Source organism: Morchella importuna (genome assembly GCF_003444635.1).
Source record: "Morchella importuna strain M04M26 chromosome Unknown Morimp01GS039, whole genome shotgun sequence".
NCBI classification, from domain to species: domain Eukaryota; kingdom Fungi; phylum Ascomycota; class Pezizomycetes; order Pezizales; family Morchellaceae; genus Morchella; species Morchella importuna.
The window spans coordinates 20,006-39,457 of NW_025763436.1; the positions used below are offsets into that span (position 1 = coordinate 20,006).

The 19,452-nt window shown below is 44.7% G+C and overlaps 6 protein-coding genes across 6 annotated transcripts; 5 read left to right on the forward strand and 1 right to left on the reverse strand.

Annotated features, from left to right (window-relative positions):
• Positions 1–764: 764 nt before the first annotated feature.
• Positions 765–1,810, forward strand: LAJ45_09774 (uncharacterized protein; the record flags this gene model as incomplete). The annotated part of the gene is made up of 6 exons (XM_046119313.1): positions 765–828; positions 927–946; positions 1,017–1,043; positions 1,116–1,213; positions 1,307–1,400; positions 1,466–1,810. The coding sequence occupies 6 exons, from the start codon at positions 765–767 to the stop codon at positions 1,808–1,810; spliced, it is 648 nt and encodes a 215-aa protein (XP_045967388.1).
• A 1,188-nt stretch (positions 1,811–2,998) lies between these two features.
• LAJ45_09775 (uncharacterized protein) lies at positions 2,999–5,368 on the forward strand (the record flags this gene model as incomplete). Its single annotated transcript, XM_046119314.1, has 3 exons — positions 2,999–3,079; positions 3,264–5,234; positions 5,315–5,368. The coding sequence occupies 3 exons, from the start codon at positions 2,999–3,001 to the stop codon at positions 5,366–5,368; spliced, it is 2,106 nt and encodes a 701-aa protein (XP_045967389.1).
• A 2,630-nt stretch (positions 5,369–7,998) lies between these two features.
• On the forward strand, positions 7,999–10,616 carry LAJ45_09776 (uncharacterized protein; the record flags this gene model as incomplete). The annotated part of the gene is made up of 6 exons (XM_046119315.1): positions 7,999–8,203; positions 8,309–8,421; positions 8,516–8,656; positions 8,735–8,806; positions 8,946–9,870; positions 9,973–10,616. The coding sequence occupies 6 exons, from the start codon at positions 7,999–8,001 to the stop codon at positions 10,614–10,616; spliced, it is 2,100 nt and encodes a 699-aa protein (XP_045967390.1).
• A 1,703-nt stretch (positions 10,617–12,319) lies between these two features.
• On the reverse strand, positions 12,320–13,039 carry LAJ45_09777 (uncharacterized protein; the record flags this gene model as incomplete). Its single annotated transcript, XM_046119316.1, has 1 exon — positions 12,320–13,039. The coding sequence occupies one exon, from the start codon at positions 13,037–13,039 to the stop codon at positions 12,320–12,322; it is 720 nt and encodes a 239-aa protein (XP_045967391.1).
• Positions 13,040–14,738: 1,699 nt separating this feature from the next.
• On the forward strand, positions 14,739–15,357 carry LAJ45_09778 (uncharacterized protein; the record flags this gene model as incomplete). The annotated part of the gene is made up of 3 exons (XM_046119317.1): positions 14,739–15,005; positions 15,151–15,217; positions 15,284–15,357. 3 exons carry the CDS (start codon positions 14,739–14,741, stop codon positions 15,355–15,357), a joined length of 408 nt encoding a protein of 135 aa, XP_045967392.1.
• A 3,381-nt stretch (positions 15,358–18,738) lies between these two features.
• Positions 18,739–19,255, forward strand: LAJ45_09779 (uncharacterized protein; the record flags this gene model as incomplete). Its single annotated transcript, XM_046119318.1, has 5 exons — positions 18,739–18,774; positions 18,836–18,893; positions 18,957–19,039; positions 19,094–19,117; positions 19,183–19,230. 5 exons carry the CDS (start codon positions 18,739–18,741, stop codon positions 19,228–19,230), a joined length of 249 nt encoding a protein of 82 aa, XP_045967393.1.
• Between the last annotated feature and the right edge of the window lie 197 nt (positions 19,256–19,452).

Here is a 19,452-nt window from a genome sequence, read left to right on the forward strand (position 1 = left end):
ACCTTGGATAGCTCCTAGGTACCAGTGCCAGTGCTTGCTCTACCTATCACTAGGCTTGGCTGCTGGATAGTGAGATGTCAGGGACCGCTGCGATAAGCGAAGCTCTCCCCTGCCTAAAGTGCTAGTCCAAATGAAGTGAATGAATTTCCTTTTACAGTGCAGTTTTCTCCAATGCGGTAAGCCTTCCCACCGTCTCCAGCCACTCGTGTTAAAAGCCGTCCTAGCCAGTTCTCTTGCACTTTGCTGGCAAGTGACCCTTTGCGGTAATCGTATTCAGTCTTCTGTTCTGTGTTCGCGCGTGTCCAATCCAGCATTCACACAAGTCCTCGTCACCTCAACGAAAGAACTGAACAAGCTTCACATCTGATCAACTAAACATAAACACCAACTGAATATTCCTCTTCCCCGTGACCTGGTTTGATATATTTCAAAGAAAGAAAGAAAACCTTGAAAGTTTTTGTCTCCCATAGAAAAAAAAGGGTAAACTACGCAATCACCATAAATTAGGCACTGCACCGCCACCGTTACGAGTCTCCCGACGCCTTGTTCCAGTTCCTCCCCCCATCATCATTATCTACACAGTTTACAGTAATCACCGTAATCACCACCTCTTAATCACCCATCCCCACCCCCCTCCACAATCACCAACTTTAACGAACCGGCCAAACACTATCAAGTTTTTCAATCACTCCTCCCTTTCTCTCTTTTCATAATCTCAAACTCCTTGACCAGCTTCTATTCAACCTTCACATCCGAATTTCGCCATGGCTCATCCCCGTGCATCAACTCAGTCTCAACGTTTCGCCCAGTTCAAGCTTGTCCTTCTTGGTATGTCATATACTCTTCTCTCGCCAACTTTCTTGATTGGTCATTCTTCCTCTCTGGAAGCTGTCGCTAACGTTTGGTTCCTTACCCCCCGCATTTAGGCGAATCTGCTGTTGGAAAGGTGTGTCCTCTTCGTGTCGTGGTTTCTTGTCTTGCCGGCTTCTTGCTTATCTAACCTTTAATTTTTCCAGAGTTCGTTGGTACTCCGTTTCGTGAAAGTCAGTGCAAACCTACTCTATCCGGTGATACTTCTCGGGGTAGCTCTTTGCTGACGACGTTACGTCCATTAGGATCAATTTGACGACTACCGGGAATCTACCATCGGTGCTGCGTTCCTGACGCAAACTATCGCCCTCGATGAGACCACTACTATTAAGTTTGAGATCTGGTGAGTGTTATCGTTATAGTTTCCCTCGGCTTAGTTCCTTGGAGGATTTCGCTCCAGAGTGACTTGAAACTAACCGTTTTACTCGGATCATAGGGACACTGCTGGCCAGGAGCGTTACAAATCACTGGCGCCCATGTACTACCGTAACGCCAACTGCGCAGTAGTTGTCTACGATATCACACAAGCTGTTCGTCCTAAAATCTCCTTAAAAGACTCGGTTTAACAAATCGAACTAACACATGTTCTCTCCAGTCTTCACTAGATAAAGCAAAAGCCTGGGTCAAGGAGCTCCAGCGACAAGCAAACGAAAACATAGTAATCGCCCTCGCCGGTAACAAGCTCGATCTTGCATCCGACCCATCAAAACGAGCTGTTGAAACCGCAGAAGCCGAGGCCTACGCACGGGAAGCAGGTCTCCTGTTTTTTGAGACCTCGGCAAAGACTGCAGAGAACGTGAAGGAACTCTTCACGGCCATCGCAAAGAAGCTGCCTCTCGACCAGCAAGGCCCTAGAGGCGGTCGCGCAGGTGGTGCGGGCGGGCGAGGAGTTGATCTGAAGGGCGGATCAGCGGCGCAGCAGCAAGGATGTAATTGTTAAATCTGCCAATGTTCGTTATGAGGTCAAGTGGGACATTCGATGTGTAAATGGGCAATTCAGAATGGATGTGGTGGTGATCAGGGTATTCTCTTTGTGTGCGAGGTCGAGCCCGTATCTGTTTGTGTCTTTTTCTTATGTGGTATCAATAGCTTCCTTTCTCTCTCGGTCGAAATTTGGTTCTCTTGTTTTTCTATTTTCTTCTCTCACTCTTCTCTTTCTTTCTTATTATACTCTCGTGCGTCAAAGCCGAATTTGAGCGAACGAAGGGTTGCAAAGATAATATTGTGTTGAATGCAGTAGCCAGGTCGCGGCAGGAGGGAAGGTGGGAGGGAGGAGGAAGAATATTACGTTTAATGGTGATGTTTCCTCTACATACTATCTACTTTGTTTCTCAATCTCGCTCCGGCCCTTTCAGATACAATACCCCCCAATGTCTTGGCTCTTGTAGGAAGAGATTCGCGTACGAGCAATTTGAGAAGCGATATGAGGAGAGTTGAGGTCTAGTCACGGTAACGAATGTCTCTTGTTTGTTTTCGGACTTATAAATGAGTATATAAACAGATATTTGATTTGTCCTTTTTCAGTTTTTTTTGGTTGTTTGGAAGAACTAGTTATATTATAATTTTGTGAAGTGGTGATGAGTTTTTAGAAAGATCCGATGAAAAAATCTTAATTCGAGTGTGTTCTGGCCAAAATTGTGAACCTTTGGATTTGAGCTAAAGTGCACAAAGAAACCTCGGGATCTATTAATTGAGTGGTGATAGATTGCGTCAAGTTTCCCTCCCTGGAATGTCTCTGATGTTGTCATAAGCAGCGCCCGGAATATCCTTGCTGTTGCATCACCTTTTTTTTTTTTTTTTCCTTCCGGCGGAGACCGTGGACGACTTACTTGTAGATGGGACGGACACTCGGAGTAGAAACAAAAGCCTGCCAACCCATACCCATCAAGAAAAATACTCGGAACAATTTTTCTACCGGGGTTGTTGACAACCACCCGCGGCAATCAATCTATCAATCAAATCATATCTACTCTAGAGCAGAGTACAGTAGTGAACGCAGTTCCTAGTTCAATCGTCACATTCAACCACCACCCCCGTTTTATCTCAGGTCTAACCCACCCCCCTCCATCCCCCCTCCCCCCCCCCGCGCCCTCATCATCCCTCCGTCCCTAGAGTAGGCCGGCCTGCAATGTTGCGCCTGTCCTCCGCCGCTCCCGCCAGGGCAATTGCAAATATCGCACGAAGCCAGTATGCGCTGAAGCAGCAGCAGGTTCGTTATTCACCACCCACCATCCATCCCATCCCATCCCGTGTGGGGGAGGAGAGAGAGAGAGATTATCATTTTAAATACCCCCAGATACAGCGAGAGTTGTGTTGAATGTCAAGATCAAGAGATTGTTACAGCTGGGCTGACCCGAAATTGAAAATTTCTTTCCTTGTTTCCCTCCACATAGCGATACCTGGCCGATATCAAATTCCCTCAATCAACCCCCACATCTACAAAGCCCGGCGAAATCAAAACCCCCGGAAATGGCATCGGCTCGAAGGGACCGCTCTCTGAGCCCCAGCCCGTGAGGAAGTCTGCGAGCCCTGTAACACCTACGAGTGCCTCACCGAGTTCCCCCACTAAGGTAGTACCGCCGACCCCAGCAGGACCAAAGACACAGACTGCACCGCCTGTCGTGGCACCCACAAGTTCTTCTGCCGTGAAGACCGAAACTGTTACCCCCTCTTCTCCGGCTGAGAAGCCTGTTGCTGCTGCAGCTACTCCACCGCCGCCTCCACCGGTCAAGCCAGCTTCAGACTCGGCACCCCCACCGCCGCCGGGTAGTAATCCAGTAAAGAAGACACACAGGTTACGGAACTTCATTATCACTCTCACACTATTGACTAGTCTTTCATTCGGTGGTGGGGTATTCTACTCTCTCAAGTCGGACAATTTCCATGATTTCTTCACGGAATATATTCCGTTCGGAGAAGAGGCAGTTCTTTACTTTGAGGAGCGTGAATTCCGCAGGCGCTTCCCTAATGCATTGAGCCGTCTTATGCCGGCGAAGGAGGCCCTGCCAAAGGTGACAATCCCCCGCTCATCCGGTGCTACATGGAGAAACTACGAGGAAGAGAAGCCAAAGACAACAGATGTAGGCAAGCATGGCCCACATATCTCTGCAAAGGGGACCAAGGATCAGCAGGCGGAACGGGCCGAATTGACCGGGGGACCAAAAGCGAACTCATCAGAGCAGAAGCCTGCCGAGGCCACTGTTCTAGGTGAAAAGACAGGACCAACCGGCAAGGATTCGGCGAAGGTTGAGGGTGTTACCAAGCTTGGAAAGGCGAGTGGCGGAAGCAACTATTCCATTAGCCCCGTAGAGATGGAAAGTGTCAACGACCCCGTAGTACAGGATCTCGTTAAAGTGGTCAACACCATCATTTCCCTTGTTAATAACAGCGGTAGCGCCAAAGCTTTCGAGGATGTTATTTCTTCTGCCAAATCAGAGCTTTCACACCTGAATGCGCAAATTGCAACCATTAAAGGTGACTTGGAAAAGGCAACTGAAGAAAAGCTCAAAAGCAAGGATGTTGAATTTGCTTCTGCTGCCCAGAGCCTCGTGTCAAAGGTCAACAGCGAAGTATCAGACCTAGAGCATAAATGGAAGGAAGAGTTCGAGCACGAGCGCGAGAAGATCATCCAATCTTACCGCGAACGTCTTGGCAACGAGCTAGAGCGCTCCCATAAAATTGCTGAGCAACGTCTTCGCAATGAGCTTCTTGAGCAGGCAATCGAGATGAAGAGGAAGTTCATTGGCGAGATTGAAGAGCGCGTTGAGACGGAACGTAACGGCAGGCTTGGGAAACTTCAGGAACTGACCAACAGCGTTGACGAATTGAGCAAACTTTCAACTTCATGGGCCGACGTCATTGATGCGAACCTAAAGACACAGCAAATGCATGTTGCCCTTGAGGCTGTCCGTGCAGCATACGAGTCCCCCGAGCAGCCCAAGCCATTCTTGCGTGAGGTCGCAGCGTTGAAGGAGGTTGCAGGTGACGATGGGGTGGTCAGTGCTGCAATTGCGTCCATAAACCCCCGTGCATACCAGGAGGGTGTACCTACACAGACCCAGCTGGTCGACCGATTCCGCCGTGTTGCAGAAGAGGTCCGAAAGGCTGCCCTTCTTCCGGAAGACGCCGGCTTTGCAGGACACGCATCAAGTTGGTTGTTGAGCAAGGTGTTGTTCAGGAAGCAGGGACTTGCGCAAGGAAATGATGTTGAGAGCATCTTGACCCGCACGGAGACTTTCTTGCAGGAGGGCGATATTGACAGTGCGGCAAGAGAGATGAACCAGCTGAGCGGATGGTCAAGGACACTAGCAAAGGACTGGCTGAAGGAGGCTAGGTTGCTGTTGGAGGTGCAACAGGCAGTTGATGTAAGCTTCCTGTCTAGCAATCGATGTCAATTTCTTCTTTTCTTGTGAAGGTAAAATACTGATTAACGCGAAAACTACAGGTTATTGCGGCGGAGGCAAGACTTCAGAGTTTGAGGGTCCAGGAACGGAACTGAGTGGTTGGTTTTGCCTGTGGGTAGATAATATCTAGAGTTTCCTATTGTTTTTTCTAGCAAGTGATTTCTCTACTTCCATTTTGGAATTACATAAAAAAGCGATCTGTGGTTTCCTTCTTCTTTCCTCTTTTCTTTTCCCGAAAAGCAAGCTTGCTACTACTAGCTAGGGATGGAGCGGATTGGGTTTAAGGTTGTTATAGGCATTGAAAGGATGTGGAGAAATGGGACTTGTAGAATATCCCCCTGTCTATTAAACCGTTCTGTTTTCTTTATCTTCTGTTCATTTTTTCTCTCTTCTTTTAACTTGCTTTGTTGGTATGGTAGTGTTGCAGAAACGTGGAATAGAGATGGCTCGTTTGGTTTATAAAGCGTTTTTCCAGGATTAGAACCACCTTTTAGAGAGTCACATTATCCTCACTGGTGTTATAGGTTCGAGTGATTTGATGTGACTCAAATCTCTTTAATGATCTGGTTCCCAGATATCCTTAGAGAGTATATTTAGTTCCAGGTCTTAAAAAAGATCCTTGCGGTTTTTCGGGAAATTAAGTGGGCAAATGTTAAACAATCGACCTTCTAACAGAACACTTCACCGATGGTATCTAGATCTAAAACTGGTGTATAACTTAGTACCCTATTTGATGGCATACCGTCCAGCTTAGAATGATGATACGGTTGAGAATTAGTCATACATGTAGTATCAGGTACATGGTATTTTGTGGTACTGTAATCCCATTCTAGTGTCCTAGCGTGTTGTTCACCGGGGATTCACCGGGCTAATCGTTTCAGGTACCATCGAGTGATGTTTTATGCATAGGGCAGCACAGATCACGGGACTTCTGTATTCTGTAATCAAGTCCCCAGTATTTTTTTCAGCCTTATAGCAAGCCTTGCAGAACAAATATACGAGGCTACTCACATTTATGTTTCATATCGATCTCCACGCAGAGGTCAGACTCATGTGAGTCATAAACTGTGACAGAGTTGTGACAATTTCAAAGAAGTGAGGTGTATTTGGTATTTCTTTGTCAAGATGAGTAATTCCAAAGTAACATCGGGTTGTCATGAATGACGGTCTGAATTCTCAACACTTGCTATAGTTTACGAAATTAAGTACAAGCACTACAGGATATACATACATACCTGCACGCATACTCATAGGATTTTTATAGTGACGAATTTTAAATTACCCTTTTTCCCCTACTGTTATTTCATAGCACAACTTTCATCCCGATGAAGTTTTTCTATCCACTTATGTTGATCGTAAATGAATTATCAATAGGTTAATGTTGATCTGTAGTTTTCAATCTTGTTAAGTAGGACGTTGTGGCTGTAATGTCTTGGCACATATGATAATTCCCAGAAGTGTAGACATGCTGGTACAATGATGGGGGCGGCTGCGGGAGCGAGAGACATGAACCTGGAATTCTCTCCACGCCAATCTATATCCCTGCCTGTCCCGCACCAGTCGAAGTTACCCCTCATGTTCCAATACTAGGGTAAGTAAAGCCTTTTAGTTGGATCAATTCTACTGAATATAGATTGTATCCGAGTGCAAGAGATAAATAGCTTCTAATTCCAACCGCTTCTCCGACAATCTTACCATAGGCTGCCTATCGATCTCTCGCATAACCTCATAGGTACTCCTCATACTCTAGTCCTCAAAGAGCCGCGAAAAGGATACATACATAAATCAATCCGAGAGACATCTGTGACCAGGCCAGACGTGACCCGCGCTGAAAATGCAGCAATGGCTGAACTGATTGCTGGACGACACCCAAGGCGTTCTAAAGATAAATTTCTAGCACGCGGCAACAGTGGATTCGACAGCTGGTCGGAGAGAAAACACATAGAGAGTTTGATTCGGTTTAAGTGCCTATGGATAAGGCAGTGAGGATACCGTCCTAGTCCGATGATAGACCGATCACTATTAAGGTGCTTGAGCTAGTTGAGGCCTAAAACTCGAATTCTGAGGTTTCTGTTGCTGCTCAGTATATGTATCGTTCCAATTGTATCGATAGTTGTGTAAAGGAATAAGGTCTAGCAGCTAAGAATCCTTAACTGAATTCTAGCTATAGGCAGCAAATAGTCGTGTGTTGAACTAAACTCCAGTCAAAAAAATTACCTATGCTAAAGCTGAGGTAGAGGTTTGCGGATGCCGATTGGTGGAGAGTCGAAGAGTCTAGCCAATTGCAACATGCTACCTTAGCGCCAAGTATCATCTATTTCGTTCTTTTGTTACAATATTAAGAGCTTGTTCACTAAAGCTTAAAACTTTAACCTGTAGCAAGTCGCTCCGTGACCATCACCAGTGATACAGTACTTTCATCACATGGATAAGTAAATCCTAACTTATGTACCTGCTACTAGCGTATTTCTAAGAGCAGCGCTCCAGCGGAAACTAAAGACGCTAAGATTACTGACTAAGCCGGACCCTGATTCAGCCTCCCTCCCGTCCCAAAACAACAGGAGGTAAAGCCAGATGTTCACCGGAGAATAGCAACATTTTTCTTCAACCGAAAAATCACAACCTTTCCCTTCTGTTCTCATTGCAAGTTTGATAAACCAGCGAATTCAAAACTCTTCCAAAGCCTTTACAAACCTCTTTTCTTCAACAATACAGCGCAGCCTCGATGGCCTCCGTTAATCCCTTTAGAGACATCAATGTCACCGCCTCAGCCTCGCAATACACTTTTCGGTCCCCATCGTCTCCCAATGCCCCCGCTCTGGTCATAGACCGTCCCTCTGGGGACATGCGGTTGGTCGAGTCGCCGAAAGCTGAAGGAAAGCGGGTAACAAGCATTGCAGGAATTATGGGCATGATCCGTTTACGTCTTGGTGGGTAGTTCTCTGCAGCAGTTAGCACCTCGGGTTGGGTGCTTGAGCTTCAGTAATTAGAGAATGTTTGCTTGAGGGTTTCACTCGAGCTGACTCTTTTACTAGATAAATATATAATCATTATTACAAAAGCCTTACTTGTCGGACGCATCCGCGGTCATTCTGTGTACAAAGTTCAAGCTGTCGAGTTTTTACCATTGCAAGATAGGCATTTACACGTATGTCATGGTTTAGGTTTTTCTTGAGTACTAGGGGCCAGAACAAACCCTTATAGCAGAACAGTTGTGTTAATGTCAATCCTCATTCTCATAGGATCCTGATGAGGACACCTACCTTTCGCTTTTACGCACGCACTTGCGTACCGGGCCGATGTATCTATCATATTCGTTTGACCTCACGAACTCTTTTCAGCGCCAGTCTACGGCAAACACCTCGCTACCACTTTGGCAAAGGGTATGATTGAAAGCCTTTGTCATAGGTACCTCCACAGAGCTGAGGATTGAACGCTAATTTTTTTTATTTTTTGGCTAGGCGGATGAACGTTTTTTCTGGAACAGACATGTCCAATCGGACCTCATTGACATGAGAAGTTCCAATCCTGCCGTAAGACAACACATTTTATTTATATTTACCCCACATAAACTCTGCATATTCCACGAGCATCGTTCCCAGACATTCGATTGGACAATGCAAGACTAAACCAAACTTGGAATCCTGGGCTTAACCATGCTAACTTGACTAGGTGGACCCTTACATTCTTCCGGTGTTTTTCGGTTATCTTAACGTTAGCACGGTCACGATTAAGTCAACCAGCTTAACCTTTGTTCTCATCACACGAAAGTCTCGTCATCGTGCTGGTACACGATACTTCACTCGTGGAGTTGATGAAGCTGGAAATGTAGCAAATTACAATGAAACGGAACAAATTGTAATTCTGGGCGACACTTCGGGTGGGCTTGGGGGTTACGACCAGAGCTCTATGGCTAGCAAACAAGGTTCTCAGAGTGTCCAGGTTCTCAGTTATGTTCAAACAAGGGGAAGTGTCCCAGTTTATTGGGCGGAGGTGAATAACATAAAGTATACCCCTAAAATTCATCTCAAGAGCTTGGAATTGGCCAAAAACTCTGCGAGGAAACATTTTGATGAGCAGATCCGGCTATACGGCGACAATTATATGGTCAATCTAGTCAACCAGAAAGGACGCGAGGAAAGAGTCAAGGCGGGCTATGAGAACATGGTCAAAATGCTTGTTACCTCACCTACAGAGAGTAGAGAGGGCTCCTCGAAAACGTCAGAAAGGTTCCGGGAGATTGAGCCCATGGGAGATTCAAAGCTAGTCGACCGCTTGCATTATATCTATTTCGATTTCCACCATGAATGTGGAGGAATGAAATGGCATAGGGTCCAGTTATTGATCGACAAGTTGGGTGACGGATTGCACGAACAGCATTATTTCCACTCCGTCGAGGGCGGTGTAACAAATACTGTGCGAAACCGCCAAAAGAGCGTTGTAAGGACGAACTGCATGGATTGCTTGGACAGGACAAACGTCGTGCAAAGCGTATTGGCCAGGTGGACGTTAAATCGTCAGATGATCGATTTAGGAGTGCTTCAGAAAGGGGAAAACACTGCCGGCTTTGAAAATTTTGAAGTGATGTTTAGAAATGGTAAGGCCCGATTTTCTTGACGTCGACTTTGTGATTTTGTCGTATGATTATGACGGCTGGTATCTGGTGGCTAGCTGGATTATGGTTGACATTTGATTCTAGCGTGGGCTGACAACGCCGATGTTGTGAGCCGAGCCTACTCCGGAACTGGAGCGCTCAAGACGGATTTTACCAGAACGGGGGTGCGAACAAAAGCCGGGGCACTCGCAGATTTATCAAATTCGATAACTCGATACATCCGTAATAACTTTGCCGACGGGCCCAGACAGGATGCCTATGATCTTTTCTTGGGAGTGTATCTGCCGTCGACAAGCAGCAACATCTCTTCCTCTCTCCTTTTTGTCGATCGACGTCCGATTCTGATTCAAAGTATACCATATATTCTATACGCTGCAATGTTTCTTGTATTTGCAGCCTTTGTGTTGCCCCGTCCAACCGGAAGCGGTCTGATCAGTATCAGAATCTTTGCGCTTTTCTGGCTTGCTGTAGGATTGTGGGCCGCCAGCTTCATTTGGAATCACGGCATGCTTTATGTCAACTGGCCCAAGTTGAACGTACCGGGATTTGCAGCGGATGGATACAACGAGGCGCTGGGTAAGGCCAAGAAAGACAAGATCGTGGGAAAGTGGGTAGAGAGGGGTAGCTTCAGTAGTGGAGCCGGTGGTGGCCGTGAACGGGGCTCTAGTATTAGCGGGGGGAACATCAGACTTATTCACTTGGAAGAGGGGAAAAAGAGGATCGAATAGTGGGTACTGAGTATCACCTGGGAGTGTGGCTTGGCATGTGTTACATCCAGCGTGTGTCGCTTTGTGTCACCATTGCACAATAGTGAGGTGGCACAGAGGCCTGTACATGCCTTCACCCCGTTCGGAGCGAACGAGCTGCTGCTGTTGCCTAACCAGGTTTCCGCGCCCTGTTACGTTTTACTTTTTTTAACCATCCTGTTTTCTTTTTTTCAAACCCTACCCAGATTTCAATAGACAGATCAGTATGGTTACCTAGCGTTGGAAATTTCCTTGCGTTTATATATAGAGATTTTTTTATTTGTTCTTTGTCCTTCTTTGTTTTTTGGGATTTGTATCGTGAGCTGAACAATGTGCTTCTTTTCTTTTCTTTCTACAGCTAACCCATATATTTCGCCCAATATCATTTTACACCTATGCAAGCCACCATCTCATTTGTAGAAATACCACGGCACTAATACATAAGTCCATTGTCATACCGTTACTTACATTTCTTCAATGACATTGGGCATAGCCTGCACAGTAAGAGGGGTCAGATAAATTTTTCGGGAAGTACAACAGGATCAAAGGATTTTTATGAGGCCTTCATGGGCATTCACCTCAGATGTTTGATTACTTGCGTGAACATATCGGTAATAGTATCGTGCCTCACTCACGCTTTTTCCTGGTTTTGTGTAGCGGAAACATACCACAGAGAAGAGGCAAAGAACTGCACTTGTGTGCCTTCTCCGATAGTTATGGTGCACATTTTTGCTTCTCGATGCCTACATACATGCAGGTACATACATGTAAGTATTGGGGAGCCTTGTCTATCGAATCGAGGAAACAAAAACTCGGCTGCAGCCCACATGCCTGCTCTTTTGCTAGCGTTGCTTGCTGGGGAGAACGCCTGGCCAGCGGCTAGCACGGGCCGAGTGATAATACATGATGATGGATCCTACATGAATAATGCGTGGGCACCACATGCATACATGTACATGTACATACATGTAGTGCTATCCGCTTCACTTCGTCAAGTAAACGATAGGGAAATCGGTACTCAATCACCGACATCATATCTGATATGTATAAAGATAACACGCTGCATTTGCATTGTATGTACATACCTTAGTCGAGTGAGGCTGTGTGGCGCACGCAACCCTGTCCCCGACTCGACACCCCCGTAAAAAAAGACTGGCTCTAAATATGTTTTCCTCTTGATGATCTGTAGTACAGTGAAATTAAAAGAACAAATTTGCTTTATTGACGTAATTAGTTTTTTCACTATAGATCTGCATTGGGTGCATTGTTACTCTATTGGTCTAAGAACTAAAGGCTAACTAGAGAGCGGTGACATCTAAGACAAATCATCGGGAAAAAGAAACAAAGTCAATACACGTAAAAAAGGACTGACGATACATAAGGCTAAGGATTCAGAAATCGTGGAAGGGGAAGCAGCAGATAACAACTACGACCGTCATGAAATAATTAAAGAAATCTAAAATCTTGTGAACGTTCTGAAAATAGGAAAAGAAATATAGACTCCATACATCTAAACCTTTACCATAGGCTCTTGTTGGCATTCTTTCCATGCTGGAGCAAAACCGAGGCCCTTGTGAATGTGTATAAGAAATTAACCTCTTTGCTCAAGCAGTGTAAGAATTGTTTCCATTCCCTCCTAAAACCACAAAAAAGACGTAAGTAAATTTATGTCTTATAAAACCGGTCTATCTAGTTTGAGGTTCAAAGGGACTTACCTTAACAATCAACCTATACAGCCACATCCCCTCTCCCTCTATAATTCTCCCTCCATGGCCTCTTCGACTACTAGAGTAGAATGGAGGCTGGAGACGTTGTGCCAACGCATTATATGCTGTAATCATCGCCTCTTGTATTTCAGAAGGTAAACTCGTAACATAATTGTCTCGAACATGCACTTCTTGCAATCCGCACTCATCATTAATATTTGACCAACGTCCATCAACGTCATGTCCATAGCGTGATTGAGCTGACCATAACTCTATGACAATCATTGTAGCATATGAATGCTGCTCTTCATCTGTGTCGAAAGACATCATAGTCAAAAGATGACTAGCTATCTTTTGTGCCGCTCGAGCCTTCTTTTCGAGATTGTCTAAATACTCCTCAACCTTCACAACCATATGTGGATCACAAAGCATATCGTAGAGCCGGTCCTGTGGTCGAGTGATATAGCTTTCTTTGGAATAAGCGGGGCTTCCTCCTCGCGGTTTGAAGAACGATGGCGGTGTCCATATCTCCATCAAAAGCTCAATGTGTTTAATATTTGCTAAACGAGTGCGTAAAGTTCGAGTCTTGAAATCTCGAGTAGACAAAGAAAGAGTGTGGCTAGCATGAGAAACAGGGTCTAAATTGTCTAGGTAAGACAGGATATTGAGGAGAAGCTCTGCGGGCATGTCGTGAAGCATGATGATATTTTCAATGTAGGTTGATTGATAGAATAAGATAAAATGAGATTAGATGAACTGAGATGAAATGAATTGAGGTAAAGTGAATTGAAATGAATATGGCTTGTAGAATGATATTTCGAGCTCCTTTAGATTTCTGTTCGATGTTGTAGGATTGTAATGTGATATCGATCGAAAATGAGGAAATACAAGCAGGTATTTATGTCTAAAGGATAATGGATAGATTCAAGTCTATCGATTAAGAGTTGCCATATATTAATCCCGAAGTACAATGCTCCGCCGGCTCGTCCGATGTCGAGCAAACAAACCACCTCGAGCCCTAAACCAAGCCTACAATGATGCAAATAGTGTAACACAATCAATAACTGGGGCCAGATTTGGGAATCAACGTTGACTCGTCGTGGATGACTGGACCATCCCAGGTTGAGCCTAATCTGAAGCAGTAAAGTTGAGTAGCGTGAGACCAGATGATGTCTTGGTAGGGGAAGAGGGTGAAGAAAAAACGGCTGCAGTCCATTGCACATACAGCTACCGGGGGTCTAGGGCTCTTTGCTGGTATCCACAGATACTTGGTACCACTTAATAGACATCTATTTGTGTGCATCTATTCTGTCTTGGGCTTCATACCACGCTAAAGATCATATGGAGCTGCATATGGTGTTCAAACACTATTCAAGCGAGCAAGCCATGAAGTGTTTGTGCCTTGCGAATGCCATTACTGACGCAGGCACGTGCGGGTATGGAAAAAATCGACCAATGATCTTGGTGCTGCCTAAGCGGAATTGTGACAATAATGGGATTGAGGTGCGTAAAGTCCCCTGTACTATTCGAGGCGGACTAGAGCATAGTACACGGCTGAGCACGGATACAGAGAAATGGTTTTATTCTCTCGTTCAATGATCAAACTTATACTAGGCTAAACCAAACTTGAGTTTAAATCTACCGAGCTCTTATTAACGGCCAAGTAACTTGGGACCTACCCGGGGGAAGGGATAGGGAGTAAATAACGGGCGTTGCATATGCAGCAGTAGTACTATATGGGTGGGGAAGTAGAATGTCTGAATGGAAGTGGTGGGTACATGTATACTCCGAGTACAAGATGTCAGGGCAATGCAAGCAATCCACAAAGGAGATTGGTGGAAGTTAGCGAGGTCTGCAAAAGATTAGCGGAATAGTCCTAAGAGAATACATATAGTTTTCAAGAGGAAGAAGATTTTTGTGGACAGCCACCATATTGATACTACAGACTCAGCCCCCATTGGGATTATTGTTCGCCTTGGCCATTGGCCTGAACAGGAATAGATACATGCAAAGGTCTATCTGATACTGTACAAATGACATGGGGTTAGTAACGCGTGCAAGGGCTTGAGTCAGAAAAATACTGTATAAAATATAATAGATGTTTAGATAGTCATTGCGTTGATATTTTCTCTGTGAACAGTCGATAAGGAGGATGACGATACACCTTAATGACTGTCATTTTGAAACCTAGAAAGCTTGACGTTGGGTTGTTACTAGATTCACGTGATGGTCAGTGTGTACCTTGGTTGCTATGGCGGTGACTTTGGACCAGGCCCTACCATCGCGACCTCTAATTTTTTTCACTTAGCTCAACTCAACAGTGTTGAGTGAATTATCCCGTCAGCGACAGCTACTGTTCAACGCCTCCGACACCGACTAGGAGACTGATCATTCCACCATGTCGTTATTCGCTTCCGGAGCGCCTCTTGCTCGTCTCTCACTTCTCATCCGCTCTACCACCAAGTCCTTGTCACGGCCTAACCCCACTACAATTGCTACCTTGCCTCGGATCGCTTCCAACAGACAATTCTTTTCCACTTCGCTGGTTCCCTCTCTGACTCTTCCCTTCCTGGGCTCACGAGTGTCATGGAATGTCGTTCAGCAACAGCAAAAGCGAGGGATGAAAGTGCGGTCATCGGTCAAGAAGCTGTGTGAGGGCTGTAAGGTACCATAACCTCCCGCCCTATCCTCCCCATAATCTTGTACCTACATTGCTGTTTTTCCTTTCGTTACTTTTTGATTTTGAATATTCGCCCTCTCCGGGTTGTGAGGTAAACATTTGCCTGACTGCCTTTCAAAACGCCTTACAGTCTGTTCGCCGAAAGGGTAGAGTCTACATCATTTGCGACAAAAACCCTAAGCACAAGCAACGTCAGGGTTAGGTTTAAGACTGCCTGTTCAGCTGTGGGAAGGGTCCTAACTGGAATTTGAGTCATGCCAAAGACTTGATCATTCTCTTGATGGAGGAAAGCTATTCTGCCTTTGTTGGGAGAAGAGTTCATGGAGGAAACTATTGAATGAATTTCCTGTAAAGGCGCTATGCTATTAGCTAGCATATACTCTTTTTTCCGGTCTACAAGTGTTCCATGTAAATCAAGGCATTTTACAAGTGTTCCTAGGAGTACATTTTGCATAACTGTGCCGTTACCTTTGGTACTGGACTGGCCAAGGAATCATGAAGCCAGCCTTGGCGGGGATCAAAGTAATACTGTGTCTGGAGACATTTGCAGACGGCTTCGCTTTCATCCGGTCCAAGGACGGTATTACCTTCCATCTCATCTCATCTGTACCTCAACGCCTGGTCTCCAACAACATGCCTGTTTGTACCACCGCAAACGATCTTGTACTTTCTTTGTGCCACCGTCAAAACTAGGCAAGGCACTCACCAAAAGTTTGGAACGTCATATTCTTCCTTTGATATTTTGGGTCCGGAATAATATATATTCTGGAATGTTCTTTATCAGAGTCGATCTCATGGAATCTCGGTATTCATCAACAGCAATCAAGCCCATTATTTGCAGATACACGCCGAGAACACCCACCCAAGTGCCGTATAACTGTCACGGTAATGCCAATATTTTACGCACAATAGTAATGCCTAGTATTAGTGTACGTATGGTTTTTAAGTCAAGATCGGCGAAAAAGGAAAAAGACGCCTTTGTATGCCTTGCTGCTTCAACCAGAGTGCAAAGGTCTTCGTAATCTATATCAATAGGTGCTCATCAACACTGTTAAAGGATGGCACTAGTTAATTCTTAGATTCCTTTTTAAGGAGTCGTATCTCAAAAATGGTGCATCTGCTTCGAGAATCATTGCCGTCGACATATTGCTCATCTGATCTATTACCACCATTGTCAATCGCCGTCAGATAACCACCCAGTAATTATCCTTACATCTCTGGATAACCCTCCATACTCTAGAGTTTCTTTCTTTTCGGAGAGAGTTATCCGGCCTGTTGGTATGGACCGTTTTACAGGGAGGTCTAGCGTGAGATTTGTGTTACGTTGTGTACGCCGGTTTCATTAACAACCTGATCAGAGAAGCACACTCACCCCTCTAAAAAAAAAAAGCATACCATGATCTGATACGTAATATCTTATCAGTTGTACTACAAGCCTTAGATTTGTTACTTTGGTGGATATCCCATTCAGTACTATATCATGTCAGGGCTTGCGTATATTTGTAGGTACTTAGTTTGTTTTCGCGTCTTAATTGCGTGCGCCGTTTGGTTGAATATAAGAAAACGATTCTCTACGCACATGTACGCGATCTAGTCATTCCAGGTGTAAGACGAACTAAACTATGTACGAGGTACTAATCACGAGATCCGCCCCCGTTCACATGATACCAATAGTTTCTACCAATAAATCATGACTACACACAAGTCAATAACTAGACTATCAACTCTAGAATCGCCTTCCTTCCTCTCCTCACCTCTAGAGTAGAGTAGCGAAACTTGACGATCTTAGCGTAATAAAATTCTGCCCCAAATTTGGAGAGCCGAGTCTTCGAGGCGAAACAGCAATTGACAGCGCCAACACTCTAACATAGTGACTCTATCACTCTTATAACACAATTGCACCTTATATTATTTTTGATGCTTAAATGACACGGCGGTGCTCTAAGCAAAAATATATATATGGAGACGATTCGAACGAGTGATAGTTCATGATGGCTTATATTATTCCTGCCATGACCGCCCTCTAAGCACATTACATTCAAGGATTTTGTTTAGCACAAAACTCATATTATTATGTGCCCCTAGCACTTGTTTTCTCTCTGTAGAGCGCAGAGATCATGGGCCTTGTTTGATGATCGACATCCCCTGAATACACACATCATTTCCTCGATAGTACTGCATGTACAAAAAACTAGACCTTATCAGATGACTTGTAGTAAGTACTATAGTCTTCTTCGTCGTTACTAAACAATACCTATTTCTATTAGTAAGTTTCTACCATCCAACAGACTGGAAATGTATCATCTTCACTGACTGGGTTACAGTTCTGTACCTGCCCCGACTCAAGACATATACTGTGTGGTATAGAGTTATAACTGGGATAACCGTTAGAATATCTTAAGGCTTCGAAGAAAAGTCCCCTATAAATGTGGTAGTATGATGAACGTACAGTCTATATTTCATTTTATTTCAGGAGATAACCCTTATCTCAGAAACCGCTCGATCCCTCCTCGTCTATATCAACCATACACTTCACTCAACGGCCTTTCTGTCCACTGCTACCAACCAACGCTTATAATTATCCGTATACAGGAGTCATCTAGATCACCAACATTTATTGCTGTCCCCTCCTTCGCCCACCTATCTTTAAAGGGGCTTCCCCAGCTCGTAGACATTATAGGATCTTGAGTTATAGCTTCTGAGTCTCGTCTTGTAATGCAACAGACTTGCTGTATTTGTAACAGACATTGAAGTCTGTTCTAGATCCGACTCACTGAGGAAATCAGTCCATTCCCGAAGTTCCATGATGTCTTAGCTGTTGCAGTTTGTTTCTGGATTAAGACCTGCCTGGCAGGGGAAATTCTATAACAGGTAAATTCATATAAACTCGGCTAGTATTACTATCAGACCTTAAGAATAACTAGCTTTTGGAATTTCATGGTAGTGATAGTGATAGTGATACTTGTAGTGATAGTGGCGGTGGCAACGAACGCTTACAGTTTGACCACAGACTGTTCAAATAGACCATGAATATGAGATGGGGCTAATTAAGCGAGGTTTCCATGCTGTAAATACACAGTATTGTATTCTTCGTGAACGGGTTTGGTTCTTTCCGGAGGAAATTGGGTATATACACACTCCTGGCGCCATTCCTATATTTATTTCTTGAGTAGAAGCTAGGTGCACTCATATATGAGACTTCCCGAACGGACCGACTCTCTGAGCGGGCTAGAGTAGGTTTATTTAACCGTAGTTGGATAGGGCGCAATCTATACCGAAATGAATATTTTTATCAGGTCATTCAACACTAGATGCCTTCATGTTATGGCGCATCATAATGACAGGTGTTTCGATGCGCGCTCCATCCCAACTTTTTCTATTGCAAGCAAGGACAGTGATATCTTATGATAAAACCTAGCAGGGGACTTTGCCAAGAAAGTTCCATACCTGCTACAAAGTCCTGAAATTGTTGAGATAAAAACGGGAGGATTGATATGTCTGATAGAAGACCACGCCGTTGTACATGTATTCATCTATTGTTTATCCCCACACTTGGGGCACTTGGCCAATTGCAACTCAAAAGCAGCTAGGACATTCTGTTAGGGTGCGTAGAGCAAGGGTTTAACTAGCTGCGGCTCCTCCCGACGTCATCTCAACAACCGAACAAAAAATCCTCATGCGCTCCACGTTACGGGTTTTCCAGAGTTCCTTGCCCACAATGGTGGCTGGAAGCGGGGTTCCGAGTCTAAAACACGTCCGTCGACCATTAAATTCATGATATTAAGCTTACTGAAAACCAAACGGAATTTGTGTAGTTTATCCAGCGAGCCCGAGTACTATCTTTATGGCGAGATATACTGCGGGCATTAAAACGTGAGATATCTCCCAGACTATAGCTAGAAAACGCATTTTTCTTATGTGAAATGGGAGTAAAAGGTGTCAATGACCCTGTAACAAGGTCGGAGCTGCATGATTATGCGCGGCAAGAGATCTTGAGAAATAAGAACATTGTTGATATTGTCAGTGCATCCCGCTCCGTTAGGCATTTATGTCCACAAGCTAAATTATACTAGACTCATATACGGTATTTGATATCGGTAGGCCTCATCCCTTCCAAACTATCATACCGCGGTTTGGCCTCATCTCATCCAGTGAAATCTAGACAGGAAGGAAAGAATTTGAAACTATGGAAAAGTATACTTTTCGTTAGTTCCAATAAAAGAATATTTATGTAAACTTGGTCGATTGTACGTAGATAATAGCGTTTTCACGAGCCAGAAAGCGTAAAGAGGGGATCTAGGTCAATTTAGTCGAACCAGAACTTTCCGCTAATTCCTATCATAAGATCTGAGCACAGGCATATTATCTACATGTGTATATGTCGTGGTGACGTATTAAATCCTCTATTTTAAAAAAGAGTCGACTAGGAAAA